Consider the following 22,933-nt stretch of genomic DNA (forward strand, 5'->3'; position numbering starts at 1 on the left):
GGTATCCTAACTGAGTTTATTTCATGCATCTTTCAAAGGACCTACCCTCTGCCTTAGAGACTGCCACAGGCAGAAATGTTGTGGTTAGACAATTAGTATTACCTTCTTAAAAGGGATTTCCACAACCCTGGCAAGTCCCAAAGTGTTTTGCAGCCAACACAGTACCTTTCAGGTGTGGTCAGCCCATTTGCACACAGCAAGCTGTCAATTGTGCAAAGTGATAAATGACCAGATCATCTGTGATACTTAGTGTGGCTAAAAGGCTCAGATATGCTCCTATGATCAGACAGCTTGCTAGTGTTCAGAAATAACGCCTTGACAAGATTAAGGGCTAAGGTCAGAATAGGAGGCCACCCTGCCCCTCAAACCTATGCGACTATTTAATAAAATCATAGATAATCCTTTACTCAGCATTCTTTTACCAATGGCCCTGCCCTGCCGTGAAACACCAAGGATTCAGAATATAGTTCCATGCCCCTGGAGATATCTCAAGTGTGCCCACACAAGACAGCCTGAATAACAAGTAGAAAACAGCCTGTCTGGGGTTGGCTTCATAGCTGAGCACAACTTTTGTCCCCACGTTACACTTGAGATGAGCACTAACAAAGTCACTTTATACTGATAATTTGGGAGCTTTACTGATTTACTCATCCACCCGGCAATTTGAGGGTAATTCTTGCTCAGTTGCCCCACCGTGTACTATCAACAAGATGCATTGCAGAAATTTACCCAAGATCCTCAAAGCACCTTCCAAACCCCTTGGCCACTTGAAGGATGAGGGCAGCCGATATGTGGGAACATCACCACCTGCGAGTTCCCCTCCAAGCCATTCACTATCCTGACTTGGAACTATGTTGCCTTTCTTACACTACTGCTGGGTTTAAAATCCTGGAATTCCCTCCCAAATGGCATTGTGGATAAAGCCACAGCAGGTAATCGGCAGCTGACCACCACTGCCTTCTCAGGGGCAAGTGGAGATGGGCAGTAAAGGCTAGCCCAAGCAGCAACACCCATGTCCCACGAATGAATAAAAAAAACTTAACACGGCACACGATAGCTAAGCTTATGCCCTTGATCCACACTTTACCTGCCTTCATTCTAACAAAAGCAGAGTGTGAGAAGAGAGTAACTTTATTAAATATATCAACAAAGCACAAATGTGTTTGGAAATAAAAAGTGACCAAAAAGATGAAAAAAATGACATTATGACTGGCTCCCTAGCTGGAGGACAGCCTCATAATAATGCAAGTGACAGGATGATGCACACCAGGGACTCCTGGTCATTCCTGTATTTTCTTGAATTACTGTGAATTTTTAAAACAATTTGCAGATGGGTTGTGTCACCAATGAATGTCTAAATCATTTGTAAAGTAGAGTTTAGTACAAAGTGCTGATGATGGGAGCAGGAAAATGTCCACTTGTTCACTCAGGCACCTGATGGACAATCTGATAACTGCTGTGTTGTTACGCTTGCATCACCGGCCTCGACTCCTTTGCTTCCAATTTCACTCCGGAACCTGCAAATCCAGTCCCGCCCTGTGCCCAAAGAAACAACTGGTTAGTAAGAACCACAGTCCCTCAATCTTTACTTTGCAGTACCTAAAAGATGACAAATCCAAAGTCCTCCAGCAGGAAGAAGTTAATTATGTAGCATCCTCAGGATGTGCAAGAGTACTTTGCAGTCAATGACATTCCATATGCAAAAACAGAAATTGCTGCAGAAACTCAATAGGTCTGGTGGCATCTGAGGAGAGAAACAGATCTAACATTTCAAGTCTAGTGCCCCTTTGATTCTTGACTCGAAACATTAACTCCAGTTTTACTCCACAGATGCTGCCCAATCTGCTGAATGTCTAAGTTTCAGATTTCCAGCATCCACAGTTCTTTGATTTAACTTTGTGTGCTACTGTTTTGAGAGCAATTCTCTACTTTCCCTCATACAATAATGGGTTAATTTATTATTTCGGTGATGGCCAGGTCACCAGAGTAGTCTGGGGTCTTCAAATTACATCATAGGAAATTTAAAGCCCAGCTCAGAGGTCAGACAGCGCCTTAGTTTAATGTCCGAGTTGAAAGTTGGTACCTCAGACAGTGTAGCACTCCCTCAATATTGCACTGGAGTATCAGTCTGTATTACGTGCTCAAATCTCTGGCATGAGACTTAAATGCAAGACCTCTCATGAGGCAGGAGACAACACCGAGTGACGTTACTGTGAGATTGTCACGTTTCATCCACTGACCCGCATTCCAGTTCTCCACATGGTCACCTTCGTGTTTCCTGATTCTGTTACCATGCAGAATTAAAAACTGTTATTCAGAATAAATTTCACAGAGCTACTGTCACGGGATAGGTTGACCAGTTGTTTTTTGGACTAATAAGAGCCTCTGGAATGAGCTGCCAGCTGATGGAGTATGAACTCATTCTCCGAAAGCCTTATAAAGGGAGTTGGATTAACAACTGAATCAAGTGTCAAGCAGGGGAGGCAATGGCCTCATAGCATTATGTGGACTGTTAATCCAGGAACCCAGATAATGTCATGGGACCCAGGTTCAGATCCATGGAGTTCAACTGAAGTCTGGAATTGAGAATCTAATGATGACCTTTGTCAATTGTTGGAAAAATTCATCTGATTCACTGATGTCCTTTAGGGAAGGAAAATGCCATCCTTACATGGTCTGGCCTACATGTGACTCCAAGCCCATAGCAATGTGGTTAACTCTCCTCTGGGCAATTAGGGACAGGCAATAAATGCTGGCCGAGTCAGCGATGCCGTCATCCCAGGCTTTGTCGCCCCTGGGGATTATCCAGTTGCAGTGAATACGTTGGATGTATTGAACCATAATACAAGGGGTGTTCTGGTGCATTTTCCTGTGCTGCTATGCGGCACTCAGTCAGATCTGAAAAGGAACACACATGTATATAGCTGAACCAGGACGCTTTTGCTCACCCTCTGAATCGGGATGATGTCTTTCTCCATCAGTTTCACCCCGCTGATCGGATCCACCATGTCATGTTTAATCAGTTTCTCCACGCACTCCATGGTGACCACAGACCCTCTGCAAACCAGATGGAAAAAAAACAATAAACTACATGAACGATCATGGTCCCTAGTGCTCAATCACTGACACCATCCTCATTGCTGACTGAAACCGCACTTCTGTCACTATGACGCCACCCTCCAACTAGGGAGTTAATTATAATGTCACAAGAACAGTGGTGGACCAAATGGGCTATTTAACCTGCTGCACGATTCAATATAATCGTGTAATACAAAGGTACAGGCTAATACCTCAATGAAGGAAATGGGTTCAACTCCCACCATAGGGCAGCACAGGGTTCAGTGCATAGCATTGCTGCCTCACAGCACCAGGAACCCAGGATTGATTCCACCCTTGGGCGACTGTGGGTTTGGAGTTTGCACATTCTGTACACGTGTGTGTGGGTTTTCTCCAGGTGCTCTGGTTTGCTCCCACAGTCCAAACATGTGCAGGTTAGGTGGATTGGCCTTGTTAAGTTATCCATAGTGTCCCAGGAAGTCCACGCTAGCTGGGTTAGCCATGGGAAATACAGAGTATAGGGGACAGTGTTGGGGGGTAGGGTCTGGATGGGATGCTCTTTGGAGGGTTGGTGGGGATTTGAATGGGGCCAAATGTCCTGCTTCCACACTGTAGGGATTCTATGATTCTATTCTGTGGCAGCTTGCAGTATTTAAAATCATTTCTTTAAAAACATCGGGAAAATGAAGCTGAGAGTTTGGGGTCTTGTGGCACAGTGGTAGCTCCCCTACCTCAGGGCTATAGGTCTGGGTTCAAATCCTACATGCTCCAGAGATTTGCTAAAACAGGCCTGAACAGGTCGGATTAAAACATGTGAAAGTGAAAATCTCAGTAATGGTACCCACAAAATTATCACCGATCATCTCTCAAGACTGTTGTCTGAGTGTAGCGAGGTCACAAGTTCAAATCCCACAGCCACTTATGGCATTTAAATTCCATTTTAAGAAAATCTGTAACTGAAAGCTAATCTCAGTAACATTAACAACGGTCATAAAACCCACAAGGAGGTGTATGTATGACTAGTTTTTTTTTTAATGAGAATGAGGTGGTGCTATATCTCCAAAAGACCAGATATATTCCAAACAATGTCCCTTCTGGCCATGGCGAGTTTAAGGCTCGGACTCTCCAGGTTTCTAGGTAAGTACCGGAGTCACTCCACCCTTCCTGATTATATAAAATCTGTTTGGGGCCAAAGGTAAAGGGCGCATGGACCACAAGTGGACCTGAATGATATCGCTGGTCAACTTGCTACCACTGTTAGGCACTAGAAGATAAGTCAACTGATAACGCTGTACTTGAACCCTCAGCAATGTGAGGGATGGTAGTCTTTCCTCTGCCATAGGCAATGGAAAAATGAACAACTAGCATTTGTATAGTGTCTTGATACAAAGCCAAGGCTTGCCACAGGGAGTGGTTATCAAACAACATTCAATACTGAGCCTACTGTGAAATATTTAAGTGACAACAAGCTCATGAAAGAGATGGATTGAAGCAACAATAAAAAGGGTGACAGACAAGTTAGGGTGAGGATCTCCAGAGTTTAGATCCCAGACAGGTGAAAATGTGCAAGAGGAAAGAATGTGAAGAGCAGATGACTGTAGTTGGTTATAGAGATTAGGAAGGGGACACGGGGTTATGAATCAGGAATGAGATGTTGCAGGAGGTGGTGGGCAGTAGCCCACAGGGAACTTACGACGGTCGAAGAACAGCACACGGCACAGAGTTTCCCAGAACATCCCGTGTCACCGCACAGACATAGCGCTCCTGCCTCGTGATCAGCTGTACGCGGTCCAGCTTACTGTCGACAGGCAGGAAATTGACAGGAATCAGGTCTTTCATCTTCAGAGGCTTCCCACTCATTGGGCAGTAGATAGTCTTATCCTGCAAGAGGCAAAAAAGGCAGCATAACAATTCAGAGACACGGTAAACAGAGGGCTGTTTCAAGCTTATGGAAGAGTTGCTCATTTTATCCCCCATAGCAGCTCTCTCTTATTAATCCCAACTCTTGACCCTATCTCAATAAGCCCTGATGAATATACATTACTTTAGAGATGAAATAGGGATGTAGACCATTTGGTCCATTCAGCCTCCTCCATTATTGAATATGATCATTGCTTCAACTATCACTTGACCTCAACCCCAGTCCCAATTCTCTTAATTCCATAAGATCTCAGAAATCTCGGTCTTAAGTATTTTCCACAATAGAACATCCACAACCATGGGGCGGCACGGTGGCTCAGTGGTTAGCACTGCTGCCCCACAGCACCAGGGATCCGGGTTCAATTCCACCCTCGGGCAACTTTCCATACCGACTGTGCACATTCTCCCCATGTCTGTGTGGGTTTCCTCTGGATGCTCCGGTTTACTCCCACAGTCCAAAGTTGTACAGGTTAAGTGGATTGGCCATACTAAATTGCCCACAGGGATGTGTAGATTAGGTGGGATGCTCCAAGGTTCAGTGTGGAATTGTTGGGCCAAAGGGCCTGTTTCCACACTGTAGGGATTCGATGAATCCTCCAGGATAGAGAATCCCTAAGACACAAGACATTGGCTGGAGAAATTTCTCCTCATCTCAGTCCTAAATCATCGTCCCTTTATCCTCAAACCGTGTTCCTCCTTTTTTCTAGGTTGACCAGGCCAGGGAAACAACCTCCCAGCATCTCCTCTATCAATCCCCTTCATAATCTGGAAGGATTCGATGATATCACCTCACATTTTAGACTATCAAAGCAATTGAACAAAAGACAATTCCTCATCCGAAACACCAGTTAACTTTTGTTGTGACTGCATCCAAACTAAAATGGAAACAAAGACTGCACAAAGATTCCAGGTGCAGGCTCACCAAAACTCTCAACTCATTGCCATTTGGCTTTCTGTGCTATCATCTCTCTAGAACCAAGTCTGGTATTTGTTTTCAAAACCTGTGCTGTAAAAGGAGCAAACTAGGAGACTGATGCGACATACGAGCTTTTTACTATCCGGATGCATATGTTAAAAGACTTGAGCTTTCACACATTCCCTGTCTACTTTCAACAGCAACTTCTTTTATTCCAATTTGCTTGCAATAAAAGCTAATGTGCCATTTGTCTTCCAACTGCTTAATAACTCACTCTATTCCTTGCATGATTGTTCCCAAGTCACTCCAACATTAACATTTACAAGATCCACAACGTTTAAAACTAAATCTGCTTTACTATACTTACAGCCAAATTGAGGAATCTCACACTTTCCCACATTATGCTCCATCCGCCATATTGTTGCCCACTCGCCTAACTATTTGTAGCCTCCTGTGCTCTCAATTTGTTTGATGTGTATGGTCCTCTGGAACAGTGCATTGTACATTTTCACAACCCTGGTCTGCACCTATCAGTGAGGTGCCAATGGCAACCTTTCACTGGTAGTCGTTCCTCTGCTGTAATTGCTAGTGTACCTCACCAACATGAGCCGAGTATTTCATCAAGTGTGGCCTGGAGGGTGCCCCACTCACACCTCTGAGCCAGACTGTGATAATCTCTAACAAGGGCAAAGAGATACAAGACAAAGTAAGTAGGGCTGAACTGGAGGATCATGGGATGGAGAAGCAGGGGCATGGCCAGATCAATAATGCAGACCAGGAACAGTCAATATCAGTCTCAGCAGCAATGGTCTGCCCAAAATCTCAGTACCAAGACAAGGACACTCAACTGGATGAGGTGTGAGGAGATACATGGGCATCTCTGGAAACATTTGAAAGAGACAGTTCCAAGGGAAGACACGCTCAAATGTTGAGAACTGAACATGGTGTGTTAGGCAAACAATTTCCGATCTCTCTCAGCACAGAATTGTTTGCCCGCACATTTATAACTTTATGACTTAAACATTTCAATATTATTAGATGAGCTTTGTTGCACCTCCAGCCCTGAGAAATCTGAACTGGCTTCAGATCACAATTTAACTTTCTGTACCACCATCTTTGCAGAATCAAGTTTTGTAGCTCTTTTCAAAACACATGCTGTAAAAGGAGCAAACTAGGGGACTGATGTGGCATGCCAGCTTTTTGCCATCCAGATGCACATGCTAAAAGTCTTCAGCTTTCACACATTCCCTGCCCACAAAAAATGAAAGTTTGCCTTTATAGCTTTCCACATATAAAATGGGAATATCTTATGCAGATGTGACATTATAATTACAATGCTCCACCAGTGAGGACAGTATACTGCAGCAAAACAGTTTCTGCCTCAATTAGTTCCAATATTCTGCATCACAACTTATCATTTTTCTTCTTAACTCTAAATAATATCAAATCACTTCATATAATGAGGGAGGATTTGACTCACAGACCCCTCCTCTTAATTTCTCCCCTCCTTTCTTCTGTCTCTGAACTCAAGGCACTAGATCCAATATAGATCCACAGGCACCAGCAGTTCTTCTCTACCTCATACAAGGGACTGTTTTCCATGCAGTCCCTATGTTGTGACAGTGACTATCTTTCAAGCATAAATTTACTCTAAGTCACTCTAGCGCACCATGAAGGTGTGAAAGGCACTGTATTAGTACGAACTGGTTAGACCACTTTTGGAATTATGCGTTCAATTCTGGTCTCCCTGCTATAGGAAAGATGTTGTGAAACTTGAAAGGGCTCAGAAAAAATTTACAAGGATGTTGCTGGGGTTGGAGGGATTGTGTTATAGACAGGCTGAATAGATTAGTTTAGGATATCTGGTTGAGATGGACAAGTTGGACCCAAAAGGTCTGTTTCCGTGCTGTACAGCTCTATGATTCTAAGTCTTGCCTTTCTGTGTGCCTAGATAGGAATGGTGGCTGACTATTCAATTTTGGACAGCTTCATATCCCAAGTCCCCACCTTTCTCTCCCTCTCTCACAACAGCTTCTATCAGTGGTTCTGGTAGTTAACACACTTCCTCCTCAGTGCATAAATACCACCCACTCCTCAGTGCAAGCTCAAAATTCTTGCAAATGTGGAACTCAAAAACGTCAGATTCAATTAAAGGTCATGAATCATTGTTGTATCAAGTAGAGTAAATGTTGGAATTTAGGAGACCTCAACAATTATTTTCAATCTCACAATACATGCGAAGTGACTAGTCCTCTGGTGTATAAAACTTAAGGAGTGCAGAAACAATGCAATAAGGTCACTCAACCCCCATTTTAAATAGGTGATGGTTTGGGACGGACACAGGGACCTGGGTGTCCTTGCAAGCTTGCTTTCAGTGACCAGTAAGCAAATGCAACAAGCAATTAGGAAAATAAATAGCACGTTACAATGACCTTCATTGTAAGGAGGTTTGAATTCAAGAGCAGGAAGTCTTACTGCAATCTACAAGGCATTGGTGAGTAGTGTATGCAGTTCAGTCTCCTCACCTATGAAAAGATACACTTGTCATTGAGGAAGTGCAGCAAAGGTTCACCAGACTGATCATACAAGGACAGAGTGGACCAGCTGGGTGTGTATTGACTGGAGTTTATAAGAATGAGAAGGGATCTCATCGCAACATATAAAATTCTGACAGGGCTGGACAGACTGAATGCAGGCATAATATTTCCCCGGCTGGACATCCAGAACAAGGGGCTATAAACTCAGGACTAGCATTAGCCTGTTTTGGACTGAGATGAGAAATTTCTTCACTCAGAGATTGGTAAACCTGTGGAATTTTCTAGCCCTGAAGGCTGTGGAGATTGGGTTACTGAATATACTTAAGGAAGAAACAGAGAGGTCTCAAGAGACTAATGAGGCATGGGAAGAACTAAGGAGTGTAGCATTGAGATGGAGGTTCAGCCATGATCATATTGAATGGTGGATTGGGCTTACCAGCCTACCTTGCTCCTGTTTTTTATGCTGGGGACAGGGATAGGGATGTTGTTTGGAACAAGTGGATCAAACTAGAATCAATTGCCTTGAAGAATCTTACCGGTTTTCTCATGGCAGACACTTTTGCCTCAGGAGTAAGTGACGGAATCCAAAAACTAGGCAAGTGCTTTTCATTCTCTGGCTGAATGGCTTCTGTGCTGGAACCAGCCTGGGCCTCCCCTAGGAATCAGAGGGAAAAGGAAACAAAAAACAAAGACGCTCTAAATGGTGCGGATTATTTCAACTTTCCAGAAGGAGTCCCTGAGTAGAAGTGGGGAAGAGGTCTTAAGGACACTGAAAAATCTGGCTGTTTGCATTGATGCCACGATCGAGTCAAAATGTGGCAAATAAATCTTAAATCTAAAACGCTGACTTCAGTCCGAACAGCGCTGCTAGCTTTTGTGTTATATCGTGGACGAGTTACCACAATGTAAGAAGACGGTGTTGTTGTGTTAATGTCACTAGGTTAGTTCAGATGTCCGGTTTATCACTCAGGGGGACAGCTTCAAATCCAGAAACTGATAGAATGTCAATTCAGTAACCAATACATCCTACTACAACTTTTAAAAAGTTAGTTCTAAAAATCTGGAAGTGAAAGCTAATCGCAGTAGTGGTGACCACGTATCATTGCTTTCTTGTGAAACCCCATACAATTGACTAATGTCCTTTAGTGAAGAAAATCTGCCACCTTCACCCGATCTGGCCCAAGAACATAAGAACTAGGAGCAGGATTAGGCCATTCAAACCCCCTAAATTCGGACTGCCATTCAATATGGTCATAGTTGACATCGTCACAGCCTCAAATCCACTTTCCTGCCTGTTCTCCATAACTCTTCAACCCATTATTTATGGAAAAAAAATTGTTTTATATCCTCCTTAAATTTACTCAACGTTCCAGAATCCATCACACCCTGGGGTAGTGAATTCCACAGATTCACATATAACATTGATTTCTTACTGAAAGTTTGCAATATAATTCTTCAAATGAATGCATTGGATTATATTTTACTGTCAATAACACCACAACCTTCCATTCACACATCTAATTACTCAACCAACCGGTTTCCGTAATTCACAATATGCATCTTTTTGACTAAGATGGCACTTGGCAGGATGTTGTATTTAATCTACTCATGACTCCTGACCCACAAGCAATGTGATTGCCTCTTAACTGCCCTCTGAAATAACCCGAGCTAGTCCCCACCTCAGCAATGGGCCAATTAGAGATGGGCAACACACTGGCCAGCAGCATCCACATCCTGTCAAAGAATTAAAGTATGGAAGGAATAAAGAGAAGCAGCAAGAAGGAAGACAGTGATTAGCAGAGCTCCAATGAACTGGTCATTGAGTCTTTCAGCACAGGGACAGACCCTTCAGTCCATGCTGCCCATAATACCTAAGTAAACTAGTCCCACCTGCCTTCACTTGGGCCATATCCTTCCAAACCTTTTCTGTTCATGTACTTATCCAAACGTCTTTTAAACGCTGTAACGGTACATGCATCCAACACTCTCTCTGGAAGTTCATTCCACACGAACCACAGTGTAAAAGAAAAGTTTCCCCTCATGTCCTTTTCAAATCTTTCTCCTCTCATCTTAAAACTACATCCCCTAATCTTGAAACCCCCCACCATGGAGAAAAGTTGCCTGCCATTCACCTTATTTATACCCCTTATGATTTTATAAGCCTCCAAAAGGTCACCCCTCAACCTCCTACACTCCAATGAGAAATGTCCTAACTTATCCAGCCTCTCCCTATAACTCAAACCTTCCATTCCTGGCAACATCTCAGTAAATCTTTTCTGAGCCTTCTCTTGAAAGGCTTTGCTTCAGGCTCTTTTATATTCACCAGAGAGGCGGTGTGGGACCTTACCGTTAATACCTCAACCAGAAGGTGACACGCTCTCAGAGCCGCAACAATCTGCCTAAAGTGTTGTGTGAATTCACAACTTTCTGACTGAGACACGAGTGTAGCTCACTGAGCCTCTGCAGGCTCACTAACACAGACTGCTCACACACCAATATGATAAAAATAGTTATTCTCGGATGGCCACAGGTCTCCAGTTAAAGAGTGCTTTTCTCATTCTTCTATCCAGGAAGGTCACGAGTTCAAGTCCCCTCCAAAGGCTTGAGCACCCTATCTACAGCTGACATTCCTGGGATGGGCCAGGGGCATATTGAATAGTCAGAGGTTCCAGCGCCAAGCTGGACACAGACCATTTCACAGTATCATTTTGAAAAACATGCAGGGCAGTCAATCCTACTCAAAAGATATTTATCCTTGAATGACATTATCCAAGTGGTGATTTGATCATTAAGCACGTTGCTGTGGGTGTTTGTGGGAGCTTGTTGTGCTTAAATTGGCTGCCACATTTTCTCCATTAAACCAGTTCAAAAGAATTGGCTGTGAAGCTATGCTTTAGGATATGCCCAGGGTATGAAAGGCAATACACAAATGCATATCTTTCCTGAAAAGATGGACATTTTCACGAGTGGCGTGTATTTCCAAATCCCCACCAACAGAGGAACACATTCCCGGACTGCACATCATCTTCCCTGGGACAGCCTACCCTCTTTGGAGCTGAAGGGATTCAGTGGCTTGCTGACAATGGTTGACTCTTTCTCCAGGAATGCCTTGACTTTGGTCTCCTTCTCCGCCTTTGCCAGCTCGGCCAGCTCTGTTTTCTTGATGTTCTTCTGTTTCTCGTAAGCCTATATGAAATTAAAAGAAAAAAATTTAAAAAATTTTAAATGCACAAGACCAAAGCACAGGATCACACCCACAACTGCCTACAGAACAACAATGTCTGATGCCTCTTAAGTTAATCAAATGGGCAGGACATAGTGTAACAATTTGCACTCTGGACTTTGAGCTCTGCAATCCGAGTTCAAATCTCAGTGGAACCATGTTTCATGTTGTCCTTGTAATTGTTAAATTTGAGCAGACAACTGGAAGATACCTGTGGGTTTATTTGTTGCTAGAGGGCCTTTTATGGGACACACTGATCTAGTGCTATTGTCATCGAATCCAGAGACTGAAGACTGATGTTCTGGGGACCTGGGTTCAAATCCTACCCTGGCAGATGGTGAACATGAATTCAGTAAAAATCTGGAGTTAAAAATCTAATGATGACCATGAAACCACTGTCATTAAAAATCCATTGGGTTCATTAATGTCTTTTAGGAAAGGAAATCTGCCATTCTTAGTCAATCTGACCTATATGTGACTCTAGACCCACAGCAACGTGGTTGACTCTTAACCACCCTCTGGCTGAATGGGTCAGTCAGTTGTATCAATCTCAAGGTCATGTAAGGAGAGGTACGACACCAACATCCCATGAATTATATATATACACATTCACACACACAGACACAGTCAGGCGAGATCACCATGAGGGTTTATATAGAATGTGGTCATACATTCTTTCTGCCTTAATGGAGCTGTGTGATGTTATCCATAAAAAGCAGAGAAATTCTGCACGTGGTTGAGATATTTTATTCAAGTTAACAAGTAGAGCACTTTATCCAGTTCCGCCTCACTCTATCGAAAGACATGACTGGTCCCAAAAGAACGTGAATGGTTTTTTACTAGAATGGTACTACAATGGGATTTTAGCTATAAGGTCAGGTTAAAGAGGCTAGAGTTGTTCTCCTCAGAGATTAGGGGGAGATCTGATCAAAGCATACAAAATTACGAGAGGTTTGGACAAAATCAGAGAGTCATACAGCACAGAAACAGACTCTTTGGTCCAACTCATCCATGCTGACCAAGTTTCCCCAAAATAAACTAGTCTCACTTCCCTGCATTTGGCCAGTATCCCTCTAAACCTTACCTATTCATTCACCTGTCCAAATATCATTTAAATGTTGAAACGGAGCCTGCATCCACCACTTCCTCTGGCTGTTCATTCCACATACAAACCACATCCCAGCTCCCTTTTACATCTTCCTCCTCACAACTTAAAAATATGCTCTCTAATTTTGAACCCCCCCCCCCCCCCCCACCACCGCCGCCGGGGGGAGAAAAGACCTTTGCAATTCAGAATGGACTGGATTCAGTGCCTTTTTGTACTCCAACTGCCATGTTTTTGCCTCTCACTGAGCTTGGCTGGATAGCTCTTCGCATCCTCCTCACAGCAAGAATCTAACATTTAAGAATATGAGATGATATTCCCATTATTGGTTGAAACATTTCATCATGAAATCTTGACAGGATGTTTCCTCATAGTAGAATCTAGAATTAGGGGTGTCTGTTTTAAAATAAGGGGACTACCTAATTAAATCAGAACAGGAGAATGTTCTTTTCTCAGAAGTTTGAAAATCTTCGCAACTCTGCTTCCACCTCTTTGAGGAAGGAAGTCTTTAATATTTTAATTCAAGTTACATTTAATGCCACTGAAGAGAAACATCTCCACATGCATTATGTACCACAAACAGATTAGTCTAGTGATGCTCTGACACCATCAATATTTTCAAATCTGTATTTTAAGAATTAGCATTAGACTTCAGGCCATGCAAGTGCATTTACTCCCTAGTCAGGCCAAATTGCAATGCAACTGTTACTGTGACTGCAAGAGCACTAGTCAATTCTTCCTCACTCACTGATCTCTGATAAAGAGGGAATCTATTCTGTTTTTTTAGCACTGACTGAAGCAGAGCATGTGGTTGAAAGAGGGCAAAAGCTTGCACTAGGTGGTTGGAGGGCCATCACCTTTTAACATGCTGTTTCCATTAACTGATGGCACAAGCACTAGATTGAAAGGTTTTGAACAAGGCCTGGAACATGAGGAAGAACTTTTTTTTCAAACGCACAAAGGGGCAATGACCAATCATAAAGCACCTGGACAGAACAGATAGGGAGAAACTATTTTACATTCACAAAAGGATTGAGATCGAGGGAGCACAGTTTAAAGTTATTGCCATAATAAGCAAAAGTGATATGAGGAAAAAACTTCAACATGCAGAGTGTGGTTGGGCTCTGTAATACACAGTGCACCAGAGGCATTCAAAACAGAAGTAAGATGCCAACTGAAAAGGAGCAATAGACAGTCCCAATTTATGAATGAGATGCCTTACAGGAGTGTATTAATAGTAATTTTAATTAATATTAGCATTAATATTAACTAGTTTCTTCATTCTTATAAACGGTTATTTTATATTGTCCTCAATTGTGTTCTGACTTGTGTCGAATCGCCTTGCTAATGCACTCAAGAAAGGAACCTGCTCACAACCTGACGACTGCCCAATAACAAAAAGTGTGGAGTTGAATGAACACAGCAGGCCAAGCAGCTTCTCAGGAGCACAAAAGCTGATGTTTCGGGCCTAGACCCTTCATCCCTCTCTGATGAAGGGTCTAGGTCCGAAACGTCAGCTTTTGTGCTCCTGAAAAGCTGCTTGGCCTGCTGCGTTCATCCAGCCTCACATTTTATTATCTTGGAATTCTCCAGCATCTGCAGTTCCCATTATCTCTGATACTATTTTAACCTCACTGCGAAGCCTCTTCCAGGGATGCCTAACCTGAAGAAGTCACCCTCCTCCCCTCCGGAAGCTCTCTGATGAAGGGTCCAGGCCCGAAACATCAGCTTTTGTGCTCCTGAGATGCTGCTTGGCCTGCTGTGTTCATCCAGCTCCACACTTTGTTATCTTGGATTCTCCAGCATCTGCAGTTCCCATTATCTCGGACTACCCATATGTATGGGGTTACCAGGAGAAGAACTGAGATACTCATTCAGAGAGCAGGTGCAGACAGCCTCCTTCAGTACTTCAATAATTCTGTGAATAACCCCTTCTGTATTGTATATACTGGATTTAACCACATAATCTGACAGGGGCTTGCATTTGTTAGACTCAAGGACTGGAGTGAAGTGTCTCTCCCTTCACCCAGATCTTCAGGAAACAGTTTGTGTATAATTATACAAATTAGGAGCAGGAGTAGGGCACTCGCCCCTCTCTCACTTGCAAGGCCAGTCAGTAAGACACTGGCTGATCTGACAACTCCATATTCTCATCTATCCTTATTAACCTACCCCTAATAATCTATTACTTCCTTGAAATATTAAAGACTTTGCTTCCACTTCTTTTCGAGGAAGAGAGTTGCAAAGATTTTCAACTCTCTGAGAAAAGAGCATTCTCCTGCTCTGACTTATTTAGGTAGTCCCCTTATTTTAAAACAGACACCTCTAATTCTAGATTCTACTACGAGGAAACATCCTGTCAAGATCGCAGGATTAAATGTTCCAACCAATAATGGGAATATCATCTCATTCTTAAATGTTAGATTCTTACTGTGAGGAAGACACAAAGAGCTATCCAGCCAAGCTCAGTGAGAGGCAAACGCATGGCGATTGGAGTATGATGGGGAAAAACGTAAAATTACCTGCATTGGTAGGAATACAGAAATACATGGATTTTGTAAATGGTTACATATTGGGAAATGCTGATGTCCAAAAGGGACCTGGATGTCCTTCTCACATGCCTTTAAGAGTTAACATACACGTGCAGGAGTTGGATGCAAATGGGAATTTGGATTTTATTGCAGGAGGATTTGAGTACAGGAGTGAATACGAGTCAATACAACAGTATAGTGTCGCGGTGAAGTGGTGTATGGAATACTGTGCAGAGTTTTAGACCCCTTACCCAAGGAAGGGCATGTTGGCCATTGAGGGTAGATACAGGAAAGATGCCTCTCCTGGCTGGAGGGTCTAGAACCAGGGGGCAGTAATGGAATAAGGGATCGGCCATTTAGCACTGAGATAAGGAAAACGGTCTTCACCCAGAGGCCAGTAAATCTTTAGAATTCTCGCCCCTAGAGGCTGTGGAAGGTCAGACATTGAATATGTTCAAACAGATATCTGTGGGTCTCTGGATATTAAAGGTACCAGAAGATATGGGAATGGTGCATGAAAGTAGCATTCTGAAGGAAAAGGGCCAGATAGGGCCTGCCCTATTTCCTATGTTCCATTACATAGAGTAGCCATTGCTGTCCTGTGTACATTCTGTTCATTTGGTGTCATGTTTCATTGGGTCTGTGTCTGATGCGTTATCTCCTCCGATCTTCATTACAAAGGATAAGATTCTCTTATCAACACTAAATTAAAATTCCTCTCTACATTCCTTCCTGCTACAATAAAAGTCTGCCTGAAAAGTACTATATGTATCCTTCCATTGAGTTTTAAGCCCCTGATTTACCAGGTCAATCTTAGCAAGAGAATCTAGAGAATTCACATCAACTGGTATGCCAGTCACAGCACCATTAGCTGTATTCTACCCGAGCAAAGATGCATGCATGGACAAAAAAGACAGATTGCAGCTTTTGACCCCAATTACAGTCAGTAGCAAACCGGCGCCCACTCACTTGATCCATACTTTAAAAAAAATGATTTGAATAAGGTGTGAAAGGACTGATTTCCCGTGGAACATCATCCCAGCATGAACAACCAAACTCAGGCAGACAGACTGTGGACGTCAACAGCAACATCCTCCAATTCCCCTTAATTCACTAATAGCAAAGGAGGAAGAGTAAGAGGAAAATGGAGAAAGAATGCAGAAAGCGCACGAGAGGCTGAGAGAGTTTGAGGAAGGCAGAGGCACAGCAAGAAGGTTAGAAAACCGGAAACATTAGGAAAGAACGATATTCCATGGGGGTAAACAGGAGGGAGAGATAAGAGAGGGAAATCTACCTTTATTTTCTTAGCAATTTCAGTTTTCTGGTGCAAGATATATTCCAGAATTGCTTCCTTTTCATATAGATAACCATCAGGCCTGCATAACCAAAAAAACATGAAATATTCAGGGAAAAATGCTTCGCCTTTTCAGTAATAGACACAAATGTATTTACATTGAATAATATTCTGCCCAGGTCCAGTCAATGGTGCAGAGAATAAATGTATAACATGCTGCGAGAAATACAGATTTGAAGGTCTAATGTGAAAATCGCAGCAGGTTAAGAAATAGCTTCCCTTTTCATCATGTCTGTCACATGGTCAGTACTAAAGTGCTGTACAGCCAATAGAATGCTTCTGAAGCACAAACATTGTGGTGAAGTAGGAAATATGACCACTGGTTTGTACACAGCAGGTTCTCATAAACAACAATGAGATTATAGGAGGACGGCAACAACATGATTACATCACTGGTCTGGTTACCCAGAGTCCTAGACCAATCAACCAAATTCACAAGTTCAATTTCCACTGCAACAGCTGCATAATTTGAAGGCAATTAATTAATTGGGAATATGAAATCTGAAACTGCACGGGTAACCATAAAACTTCTGAACTGTTGATCCACCACCAGAGAGAACGCCAGCGTTATTGTCCATTTCTAGCTATAATCATCGACTACCCGGCTACTATCTGTTATCTAGATAGGTATGGATCAGGTTTACTCATTTTGGAGGAAAGATTGCTCAGAATTACAGAAAACAATCCGAAAATACAATGATCGGATCTAATAAAAATTTGATTCAGTTACTTGCTTGCACAGAACTTTTGATCTTGCTAAAAAGAGACCTGTTACCAAAATGTTTTGTCTTGCATGCATCAGGACAAATGCAAGGATGCCAAATTTCAAACTGTCACAACATTTTATACTAAAAAGGAGAAAAGCATGCTGATTGGTTAACAAGTTGACTCTGATTGCTTTCTCCATGACAATGCTTCAGCCAATGGCAAATGGCAGACTCCTGGGTAATTCAAAAACGATGCAAGGCTTGGACACATTCCTTCTGTTTGCAGAGAATGGATCCCTGTGAATGTATGCACGTCGCTTTTGGCAAGTGTAAATGAGCTGTGTTACAAAGTTCAACTTATTAATTTAAACGGGTTGTCAATGTAGATATTAAAGTACTTGGGAATTTTTTTTTTAAACTCATTCACAGATTTAGGGCCTCGCTGGCCAAGCCAACATTTCTTGCCCATCCCAGAGGGCAATTAAGAGTCAAACACATCGCTGAAGAGTCTGGAGTTACACGTAGTCCAGACCAGGCAAGGATGGAAGCTTCCTTCCCTAAAGGACATGAATAAACCAGATGGGTTTTTCCAACAATCAACAATGCTTCATGGTTATCAGACTCTTAATTCCAACTTTTTTTTCAACAGAATTCAAATACCACCATCTGCCTTGGAATTGAACCCAGGTTCCCATAACATTACCTAGGTCTCTGGATTAACCATGCAGTGATAACACCACAAGGCCATTGCCTCTATATTATCAGCAATATTCAAGAACTTGATCCACTCAGTCACCATTAGCCTGACTACAGGCACAGGAGCTAACGTCCTATGTGAGGATCACAGCAGAAGTTGGGTTTGATCCCAAGGCAGCTGTAGCTTCCAAGAGAGCAGTACCAGTGGCACAATGAGAAGGACTCACGTTATAACTGGATCTTTGCAGGGCTGCAATGACAAACAGCAGCAGTCGAAATCCTTAATGGCATCTTTACTGAGACGTAGGGATTGTGTCCCATACCCCGAAACAGCTGAGGGAGAAAGGAGAATCAGTCAGTTATTGAGATCACATCACTATGGGCAATCCAAACACTGTGCCCACATGGCCAACAATGAACAAATTCTGCCTTCAGACCTTAACATTCATTCGATCACACTCCACAGCAGAGTACTGGGCACCTATCAGTCATAGGTTATGGCACAGATACATCTTGTTGACACACAAATGAATACAATAATGCGAAATCATAACTGGAACCTTCTGCTCAACACCCCTTCCTGGCTTCCTATCTTCACAAACCACATCGTCCCACACATCCACAATGATGAAAATCCATGAGCTGGTTGAAAGCATCTGTGCTGTGCCTTGCTTACCCACTCTACATTGACCTGCTAAGACCACGACTCCCCATCTCCCATCTCAGCCTGTTAAAGCTACCTTCCTGAGCCAGACATCTGCAAACTTTCTTCAGATCAAATAAACATAGGAACTCACAAACAAATTCCTTGTGACAAATCCCCTGTCGATTGGGAGACTTGGATCTATGATGGCAAGAGTAGCCCTTGCTAAACAGGTTCAGGACAAACCATGTCCCTGCACAGCCAACTTCCACCACGGAGGCCTCAGTACAAAATCTATGTACTTCTGAAGATGCACAAAGACTGCACATTATTGAGGAGTACCCCCCTCTACAGAATAAATAGCAACTAATTACCTTAACTCAACAAATAAAGAGACAATCATTTGGATCCAGTGATTTGCATTCATTAAATAATTTAGGGAAATAGTGAAAATGGTTCAGGCTGAACACTGGTTTTGGCTCGGATTGTGATATAATGTCTCTGATTTGAAAACATCAGCTCTATGCATTTGTCTCTCAACAGATGTTGCCTGACCTGTGGAGTGGTTTCCAGTTATTCTCCTATTAATTCCAATTGTTAATATTGGGGCCAAGCCAAATGTGCTTTTACTACAAAGCCAATTTCACCCTCACCTCCACCTCCCTCCCTCCATTGCTGCACTCTCATGTTCTGTAGGCAACCTGCGTGCTGCTCAACCCAGAATCCAGCTTTAGTAATGTCCAATCCTGGCCGTTACTTCCACTCAACCTGCAGCACCTCTTCTCCCACTTCACCCCACATCCCATAGAACAATCATTTCATTAAAAAAAAACCCTCGTTGCCATTTGAGGTGGTGATTGGAAGTGATTTGCCTCTTGTCCTACTGTAGTCTGTTCATCTGAAATCCTTTATGATAATGTTCTTGCAGAACTAAAGGAAGATTCAGGATCTAACCTAGTGACAGTCAAGGAGCAGGTTAGCTACATCTCCCAGTCAGTGGCCTGTAGGGGGATTTGGAGGCATGTGCCTTGAGTCACCTTCTGTTTATAGCTAATGTACAGTATTCAATTCAGCCTCCCACATCCATCCCCATACCTGTGTCCTTTTTCTTCTCGTAATAGGTATATACAGCCCCTGCTGTGCAATTCTTCCCGTGTCTTGTCATCACTCACACATCAACAGTATGGTATCAGATCTACAAAAGAATGAAAAGATTTCAGCAAGCTAGTAGGAAGGCTTTATTACAATATAATTTGAATACTGTAATAGTGAAGCCTCGCTTCAATTGTAGCGGAGCTTGGTTAGATTCCAACGGGGCACAGCTTTGGTCTCTATCTCCAGAAAGATATTATTGCCATAAGTAAAGTGCAATTAAAAAAGGTAACTAGATCTGCTCCAGGGACAGGCCCAATGAAAAGGAATTGGGCAAACTTGACTTGTATTTTCTTGAGTTTCAAAAGAAAAGACAGGTGGTTTCAAAATAATTCAAGAGATTGACAAAGTAGCTGCAGGCATGAGGTTTCCCTGGTTGGGGAGTTTAGAAACAGAAGTTATAATTTCAAAATAAATGGAATGCCAGATGAAGAGAATTTTTTTTTAAAACTCAGTGCTGTAAATCTTTGGACTTCTCTATCACAGATGATCGTGTGGGTTCTGAGGAAGGGTCACCAAACCCGAAACGTTAACTCTGTTTTTTCCTTCACAGATGCTGCAAGGCCTGCTGAGCTTTTCCAGCAACTGTATTTTTGTTTCTGATTTACAGCATCCACAATTCCTTCGGTTTATCTTCTGTTTAAGGTAGAGATTTCTGGTTTTGAGGTGTTCTGGTCATGGGGATGGGGGTGAAGAAAAATCATTGAAGTGTTCAATCAGCTATGATTGTATTGAATGGCAGGGCAGGTTTGACAAGCTGAATAGTTTCCACCAGTTCCTATATTCCTAAACATCTGTGAATACGATGTCAATGGGGAAATAGTGGCAAAGCAGTAATGTCATTGGACTGGATGCATTGGCAGCCAGTCTGTTATTCTGGGTCATGGTGATTTTAAAACTTAATTTAAAAATCTGGAACACAAACCTAGTCATAAAGACAGACCATATTAACTATCATCAACTGTCGTTAAAGGTGATCTAGTTCACTAATATCCTTTAGGGAAGGAAACTGCCATCCTCAATTAGTCTGGCCTGCATGCGTACTTCAGCAATGTTTCTCTTAACTGCTCTCCATTAGTGCTGCTGTCAACTCCATAGAGCTCATAGTCCAGCGTTGACGGTCTAGTGCAGTATCCATGGGATGCTACACTGTCAGAGGGGCCACCTTTGAGGGACTTGAGGCTGTTTTCGTTAGAGAGAAGGTTGAGAGGTGACTTAATTGAAACATATAAAATAATCAGAGGGTTAGATAGGGTGGATAGGGAGAGCCTTTTTCCTAGGATGGTGACAGCAAGCACGAGGGGGCATAGCTTTAAATTGAGGGGTGAAAGATATAGGACAGATGTCAGAGGTAGTTTCTTTACTCAGAGAGTACTAAGGGAATGGAATGCTTTGCCTGCAACGGTAGTAGATTCGCCAACTTTAGGTACATTTAAGTCATCATTGGATAAGCATATGGACGTACATGGAATAGTGTAGGTTCAATGGGCTTGAGATCGGTATGACAGGTCGGCACAACATCGAGGGCCAAAGGGCCTGTACTGTGCTGTAATGTTCTATGTTCTATGTTCTAAAATGGCCTAGAAGTCACTCAGTTGAAGGGCGACTGGTGATGGCCACATTTCATAAGAGAATAACAAAAAAAAATCAATTGAGATATTCAGCCCATCAAAACTCAACAAGCTAGAAAAATCTTTAGTAGGAAAGAGTTAAAATCAAAACATGATTATATCACTGATGCCTACAAAGAAACTCTTCACATCTCAAAAACCATTCATTTCATGTACAAAGTTCAGAACAGCTTACAAATTTGGACAAAAAACAGGAGAAACATCTTTCCATTAAACAAGAACTGACTAGTGAAGCCATTCTTTTTTAAACAATGTTTGCTGAGAGACAAATATTGGCCTCAACAAGTGAGAACTTCAATATTCTTCTTCAGGCAGTGACCACAGGATTTGGTACAGCCACCCAGGGGTGCAGACGGTCCCTTGGCATTTTTAAAAATATTTTTACGTGATTGGTGTAATCATCTGGCCAGCATTTATTATCCATCAGAAGGAAGTAGTGAGTGGTCTACTTGAACAGCTGCAATATATTCCATACAATCACACACACAGTGCTGTGACAAAGAGGGAGTTCCAAGTGTTTGTCCCACCAACAGCGAAAGAACAGCAATGTACTTCAAAGTCCAAAGTCAAGACGACATGTGGCTTGGAGGGGAACTTAAGGTGCTCCACCATCCAAAAGGTGGCCCCTCTGACAGCGTAGCATCCTATGGATACTGCAGTAGACTGCCAACGCTGGACTATGAGCTCTATGGAGGTGACAGCAGCACTAATGGACAGGCTGAAAGATAGATTTTTAATCTAAGTCCTAAGGCACGATAAAGCGCAGACTAAGGCTATCCAGCCCACTCTCCATCTTCGGTCCGCCTCCCCCTCTCTCCCTATTTATTCCATTTCCCTCTCCCCATCCCCCTCTCTGAAGGGTCTAGGCCCGAAACGTCAGCTTTTGTGCTCCTGAGATGCTGCTTGGCCTGCTGTGTTCATCCAGCTCCACACTTTGTTGTCTTGGATTCTCCAGCATCTGCAGTTCCCATTATCACTGCCCCTGCCCTAGCACTTTAATATCTATACAGCCCCACAGCCTTTCCCCTTCAAGCATACATACTTAATGACTTATTCAAAATTATTACTTGTTCTATTATTACAGACAAATTAATACCAAAACGCTCCCTTAATTATGAATTAATTGACAATTTTAAAATCCAAAACTGTACCTTTAAGCCCGATCTCAGGCTTACCCAAACAGGAAGTACGTCACATTTGACCCAACCGGAAGAAAAAAATAGTATCAGAGATAATGGGAACTGCAGATGCTGGAGAATCCAAGATAATAAAATGTGAGGCTGGATGAACACAGCAGGACAAGCAGCATCTCAGGAGCATAAAAGCTGACGTTTCGGGCCTAGATCCTAGACGGAAGAAAAAATAGACACGTTTCCTTCCGGCTCGAGTGGAAGTGAATCCAAGGGCGGTGGTGGCGACGGATGAGCATGCGCACATTTGCGCAGTAAATATGAAATTATT

At 42.7% G+C, this 22,933-nt stretch overlaps 1 protein-coding gene across 2 annotated transcripts; it reads right to left on the bottom strand.

The window, feature by feature from the left end:
* Positions 1 to 1,058: 1,058 nt before the first annotated feature.
* nosip (nitric oxide synthase interacting protein) lies at positions 1,059 to 22,835 on the bottom strand. Of its 2 annotated transcripts, none has more exons than XM_048520976.2 (9): positions 22,624 to 22,835; positions 19,785 to 19,884; positions 18,274 to 18,379; positions 16,584 to 16,665; positions 11,475 to 11,616; positions 8,967 to 9,085; positions 4,751 to 4,938; positions 2,949 to 3,057; positions 1,059 to 1,536 (listed from the first exon to the last, which is right to left on the bottom strand). In XM_048520976.2, exons 2-9 carry the CDS (start codon positions 19,852 to 19,854, stop codon positions 1,465 to 1,467), a joined length of 888 nt encoding a protein of 295 aa, XP_048376933.1. In that variant the 5' UTR covers positions 19,855 to 19,884; positions 22,624 to 22,835; the 3' UTR covers positions 1,059 to 1,464. The 2 variants fall into 2 exon arrangements, with proteins under 2 accessions (XP_048376933.1, XP_048376934.1); XM_048520977.2 differs by lacking the exon at positions 22,624 to 22,835 and adding an exon at positions 20,767 to 20,787.
* Between the last annotated feature and the right edge of the window lie 98 nt (positions 22,836 to 22,933).

Source organism: Stegostoma tigrinum, chromosome 38 (genome assembly GCF_030684315.1).
Source record: "Stegostoma tigrinum isolate sSteTig4 chromosome 38, sSteTig4.hap1, whole genome shotgun sequence".
Taxonomy (NCBI): domain Eukaryota; kingdom Metazoa; phylum Chordata; class Chondrichthyes; order Orectolobiformes; family Stegostomatidae; genus Stegostoma; species Stegostoma tigrinum.

Coding starts and splice junctions, on each gene's coding strand:
- nosip (XM_048520976.2), bottom strand. CDS start 19,854: ATGACAAGACACGGGAAGAATTGCACAGCAGGGGCTGTATATACCTAT. Junction 11,617..16,583: donor AAATTGCTAAGAAAATAAAG/GTAGATTTCCCT, acceptor AATTTCATATAG/GCTTACGAGAAACAGAAGAA. Junction 1,537..2,948: donor ACATCATCCCGATTCAGAGG/GTGAGCAAAAGC, acceptor CTTTGGGCACAG/GGCGGGACTGGATTTGCAGG.